This window comes from Procambarus clarkii, chromosome 75, assembly GCF_040958095.1.
Source record: "Procambarus clarkii isolate CNS0578487 chromosome 75, FALCON_Pclarkii_2.0, whole genome shotgun sequence".
Classification (NCBI taxonomy): domain Eukaryota; kingdom Metazoa; phylum Arthropoda; class Malacostraca; order Decapoda; family Cambaridae; genus Procambarus; species Procambarus clarkii.
Genome location: NC_091224.1, coordinates 28,585,188 through 28,591,448, shown reverse-complemented (window position 1 = coordinate 28,591,448; position 6,261 = coordinate 28,585,188). Strand labels below are relative to the sequence as shown.

The 6,261-nt window shown below is 54.3% G+C and overlaps 1 protein-coding gene across 1 annotated transcript; it reads left to right on the top strand.

Moving 5' to 3' along the window:
* The first annotated feature begins 877 nt into the window (after positions 1-877).
* Positions 878-4,027, top strand: LOC138357066 (mucin-22-like). Its single transcript, XM_069313612.1, has one exon. It carries the CDS (start codon positions 878-880, stop codon positions 4,025-4,027), a length of 3,150 nt encoding a protein of 1,049 aa, XP_069169713.1.
* The last annotated feature ends 2,234 nt before the right edge of the window (positions 4,028-6,261 follow it).

Below are 6,261 nucleotides of genomic sequence, written 5' to 3'. Positions count from 1 at the left end.
CATCTCCCCGTCCCCACTTAATAAAGTTTTTGCAACACTGCTAATGCAAGTAAGCTGGGTGCAAAAACTTTATCCAAAAAAAATTACATCCTACCTACACAAAAAAAATCCCCCTACTCTAAAAATTTAATATTTGACCAGACATCTGGAATCTCTGGCTGGGAGACATCACTGCTTGGTCTTGTAGATATTCCTGTGACGCCTGTCTTCAACGCAACTGCATCAGTCGCCTCTCTGTCCTCGACGTACCACAACGCCGTAGCCACCCTGGAAACTGTACTTCTTGCACTGCGCACAGGACCGTATGACGGTTGACCCAGCTGATCTTGAATTGGCCCTACGTACGTCACTATGATGGCCGTATTTTGGGGTTCTTCACAGCATATAGGGACCACAAGTTTCGAGATCTCCATAGTGTTAGCACTGTATAATCCATTCTACTTTTGGTCTCCCTGTTGCTCCAGCAAGCCTCCTTCAGAAAGCCACTTCTGACAGCCACATCAAGTCTGCACGACACAGGAGGAATCCCTCAACAGAGCGACATGGTCGTCGGAGCGGCGGCCACTTAAGGCAAACGTTCCCGACTTGCAAATACGTTCCAGGCATCAGCGAGGGACACTAGGCATCATGTCTTTATCTTCTATCTTCTGTCTTCTCTCTTCCGTTGCCCCATAGGATAGTCGCGGGTCGTTGACACGCAACCTGGGGTCCACTGGGGTCTGTCCTGGGGTCCATCCTGGATCAATGTTACTGGGACGGACTGGAGTCGTTGTTGTTCCTCTTCCGCCTACAGTGGATCATCAGGGGTCATCTGCAGGACGACCTGAGCCCCACTGGGGTCCCAAAGGCCGTGGGACATCAACCTCTGGGATCCAGAATGGTTGTACTGGAGAAAGGCGAAAGACAACCTGGGATCCATTGTTCATCAACCGAGTGCCCGCTCTCACAGGATGCTCCAGTACAAGTGTCCGCCCTCACAGGACGCTCCAGTACAACAGTGTCCGCTCTCACTGGACGCTCCAGTAGAACAGTGTCCGCTCTCACAGGACGCTCCAGTACAACAGTGTCCGCTCTCACAGGACGCTCCAGTAGAACAGTGTCCGCTCTCACAGGACGCTCCAGTAGAACAGTGTCCGCTCTCACAGGACGCTCCAGTAGAACAGTGCCCGCTCTCACAGGACGCTCCAGTAGAACAGTGCCCGCTCTCACAGGACGCTCCAGTAGAACAGTGTCCGCTCTCACAGGACGCTCCAGTACAACAGTGCCCGCTCTCACAGGACGCTCCAGTAGAACAGTGCCCGCTCTCACAGGACGCTCCAGTAGAACAGTGTCCGCTCTCACAGGACGCTCCAGTACAACAGTGTCCGCCCTCACAGGACGCTCCAGTAGAACAGTGTCCGCTCTCACAGGACGCTCCAGTACAACAGTGTCCGCTCTCACAGGACGCTCCAGTAGAACAGTGTCCGCTCTCACAGGACGCTCCAGTAGAACAGTGCCCGCTCTCACAGGACGCTCCAGTAGAACAGTGCCCGCTCTCACAGGACGCTCCAGTACAACAGTGCCCGCTCTCACAGGACGCTCCAGTACAACAGTGCCCGCTCTCACAGGACGCTCCAGTACAACAGTGTCCGCCCTCACAGGACGCTCCAGTACAACAGTGTCCGCCCTCACAGGACGCTCCAGTACAACAATGCCCGCCCTCACAGGACGCTCCAGTACAACAGTGCCCGCTCTCACAGGACGCTCCAGTACAACAATGCCCGCCCTCACAGGACGCTCCAGTACAACAGTGTCCGCTCTCACAGGACGCTCCAGTACAACAATGCCCGCCCTCACAGGACGCTCCAGTACAACAGTGCCCGCTCTCACAGGACGCTCCAGTACAACAATGCCCGCCCTCACAGGACGCTCCAGTACAACAGTGTCCGCCCTCACAGGACGCTCCAGTACAACAATGCCCGCTCTCACAGGACGCTCCAGTACAACAGTGTCCGCCCTCACAGGACGCTCCAGTACAACAATGCCCGCCCTCACAGGACGCTCCAGTACAACAGTGTCCACCCTCACAGGACGCTCCAGTACAACAGTGTCCGCCCTCACAGGACGCTCCAGTACAACAGTGTCCACCCTCACAGGACGCTCCAGTACAACAGTGTCCGCTCTCACAGGACGCTCCAGTACAACAGTGTCCGCTCTCACAGGACGCTCCAGTACAACAGTGCCCGCCCTCACAGGACGCTCCAGTACAACAGTGTCCGCCCTCACAGGACGCTCCAGTACAACAGTGTCCACCCTCACAGGACGCTCCAGTACAACAGTGTCCGCTCTCACAGGACGCTCCAGTACAACAGTGTCCGCTCTCACAGGACGCTCCAGTACAACAATGCCCGCCCTCACAGGACGCTCCAGTACAACAGTGTCCGCCCTCACAGGACGCTCCAGTACAACAATGCCCGCCCTCACAGGACGCTCCAGTACAACAGTGTCCGCCCTCACAGGACGCTCCAGTACAACAATGCCCGCCCTCACAGGACGCTCCAGTACAACAGTGTCCACCCTCACAGGACGCTCCAGTACAACAGTGTCCGCCCTCACAGGACGCTCCAGTACAACAGTGTCCACCCTCACAGGACGCTCCAGTACAACAGTGTCCACCCTCACAGGACGCTCCAGTACAACAGTGTCCACCCTCACAGGACGCTCCAGTACAACAGTGCCCGCCCTCACAGGACGCTCCAGTACAACAATGCCCGCCCTCACAGGACGCTCCAGTACAACAGTGTCCACCCTCACAGGACGCTCCAGTACAACAGTGTCCACCCTCACAGGACGCTCCAGTACAACAGTGTCCGCTCTCACAGGACGCTCCAGTACAACAGTGCCCGCCCTCACAGGACGCTCCAGTAGAACAATGCCCGCTCTCACAGGACGCTCCAGTACAACAGTGTCCGCCCTCACAGGACGCTCCAGTACAACAGTGCCCGCCCTCACAGGACGCTCCAGTACAACAATGTCCGCCCTCACAGGACGCTCCAGTACAACAGTGTCCACCCTCACAGGACGCTCCAGTACAACAGTGCCCGCCCTCACAGGACGCTCCAGTACAACAATGTCCGCCCTCACAGGACGCTCCAGTACAACAGTGTCCGCTCTCACAGGACGCTCCAGTACAACAGTGTCCGCTCTCACAGGACGCTCCAGTACAACAGTGCCCGCTCTCACAGGACGCTCCAGTAGAACAGTGCCCGCCCTCACAGGACGCTCCAGTAGAACAATGCCCGCTCTCACAGGACGCTCCAGTACAACAGTGTCCGCCCTCACAGGACGCTCCAGTACAACAGTGTCCGCCCTCACAGGACGCTCCAGTACAACAGTGCCCGCTCTCACAGGACGCTCCAGTACAACAATGTCCGCCCTCACAGGACGCTCCAGTAGAACAGTGTCCGCTCTCACAGGACGCTCCAGTACAACAGTGTCCACCCTCACAGGACGCTCCAGTACAACAGTGTCCACCCTCACAGGACGCTCCAGTACAACAGTGTCCACCCTCACAGGACGCTCCAGTACAACAGTGCCCGCTCTCACAGGACGCTCCAGTACAACAGTGTCCGCCCTCACAGGACGCTCCAGTACAACAATGCCCGCCCTCACAGGACGCTCCAGTACAACAGTGTCCGCCCTCACAGGACGCTCCAGTACAACAGTGCCCGCCCTCACTGGACGCTCCAGTACAACAGTGTCCACCCTCACAGGACGCTCCAGTACAACAGTGTCCACCCTCACAGGACGCTCCAGTACAACAGTGTCCGCTCTCACAGGACGCTCCAGTACAACAGTGTCCGCTCTCACAGGACGCTCCAGTACAACAATGCCCGCCCTCACAGGACGCTCCAGTACAACAGTGCCCGCCCTCACAGGACGCTCCAGTACAACAATGTCCGCCCTCACAGGACGCTCCAGTACAACAATGCCTGCCCTCACAGGACGCTCCAGTACAACATGTTACACTTACTCCAGGATCTACTGACCTTTCCAGACCAGAGTCCAGAGCCTTACTGCGCACTTTCATCGTACTCGGTGAGTCAGCTCATCCAGAGCCTGAAATTAAGAGGAAACGAAAGTTGGTTTATGTGAAAAAAACTGATCATAATATCAGCTGGACTCCTGACCGACCGGACGAGCAACAGAAAACGGGAGCGCCAACGGGGTATTGAAGGAGCTGAGTCATTAATAACTAGAGTGGCATCGTATCAATGAGGCATGAAGCCGAGGCAGAGGACACGGAAGGGAGATATAGACCAGGAAAAGCTAGACTAGACTAGACCTTAAGCAAGCAACAACAGTGAGGGTGGGCGGGAACTCTCTGCTCAACCATAGAAAATATGGTATTCCTGGAATGACGCAGGGTAGACTGCGGTAGTTTTGGTCCAGGGCGCCGTCAACTGACAGTCTTGGCTGGTGGCAAGACCCAACCAGCCCTGTGGTCAAGTAGCAATTAGTAAGACTATGTAGGCAACCCTATGCAGACGAGGAGTCACAATAACGTGGCTGAAATATGTTGACCAGACCACACACTAGAAGGTGAAGGGACGACGACTTTTCGGTCCGTCGTGGACCATTCTCAAGTCGATTTTGAGGCAACCCTCTTAAGACAAACATCAAGAGGCAACTCTCTTCCCTCACCTCTCCCACCCTCCTCCTCCCCCTCCCCCTGCTCTAGTGTAATGCCCCCTCCCCCCCTGCTCTAGTGTAATGCCCCCTCCCCCCCTGCTCTAGTGTAATGCCCCCTCCACCCCTGCTCTAGTGTAATGCCCCCTCCCCCCCTGCTCTAGTGTAATGCCCCCTCCACCCCTGCTCTAGTGTAATGCCCCCTCCCCCCCTGCTCTAGTGTAATGCCCCCTCCCCCCCTGCTCTAGTGTAATGCCCCCTCCTCCCCGTGCTCTAGTGTAATGCCCCCTCCCCCCCCTGCTCTAGTGTAATGCCCCCTCCCCCCCTGCTCTAGTGTAATGCCCCCTCCCCCCCTGCTCTAGTGTAATGCCCCCTCCCCCCCCTGCTCTAGTGTAATGCCCCCTCCACCTTTCTCTCAATGAGGAAATAAGGAAAGATAAACAAAAACTCAATGGAAGTGACGGGGACTTTTTCTTCTGTATTTTCCCTCTGAACATTCTTACTTTTTGCCTTCATGGGTCTTTCACTACGTTCCTGTGTCCTTGTTTGTTGCTCACTTTGTTGAGAGAGAGAGAGAGAGAGAGAGAGAGAGAGAGAGAGAGAGAGAGAGAGAGAGAGAGAGAGAGAGAGAGTGAGAGAGAGAGAGAGAGAGACAGAGAGAGAGACAGAGAGAGAGACAGAGAGAGAGACAGAGAGAGAGACAGAGAGAGAGACAGAGAGAGAGACAGAGAGAGAGACAGAGAGAGAGACAGAGAGAGAGACAGAGAGAGAGACAGAGAGACAGACAGACAGACAGACAGACAGACAGACAGAGAGAGAGAGAGAGAGAGAGAGAGATTGACAGAGAGAGAGACAGAGAGAGAGAGAGTTTACATTAGTCCTAAATGGTAATTAATAACCATTACGAAATGACAGGCCTTAATAACCCTCCAGAGGTTGATAGGTCTTAATAACCCTCCAGAGGTTGATAGGTCTTAATAACCCTCCAGAGGTTGATAGGTCTTAATAACCCTCCAGAGGTTGATAGGCCTTAATAACTCTCCAGAGGTTGATAGGTCTTAATAACCCTCCAGAGGTTGATAGGTCTTAATAACCCTCCAGAGGTTGATAGGTCTTAATAACCCTCCAGAGGTTGATAGGCCTTAATAACTCTCCAGAGGTTGATAGGTGTTAATAACCCTCCAGAGGTTGATAGGTCTTAATAACCCTCCAGAGATTGATAGGCCTTAATAACCCTCCAGAGGTTGACAGGCCTTAATAACCCTCCAGAGGTTGATAGGTCTTAATAACCCTCCAGAGGTTGATAGGTCTTAATAACCCTCCAGAGGTTGATAGGTCTTAATAACCCTCCAGAGGTTGATAGGTCTTAATAACCCTCCAGAGGTTGATAGGTCTTAATAACCCACCAGAGGTTGATAGGCCTTAATAACCCTCCAGAGGTTGATAGGCCTTAATAACCATCCAGAGGTTGTTAGGCCTTAATAACCCTCCAGAGGTTGATAGGCCTTAATAACCATCCAGAGGTTGATAGGCCTTAATAACCCTCCAGACATTGACAGGCCTTAATAACCCTCCAGAGGTTGATACGTCTTA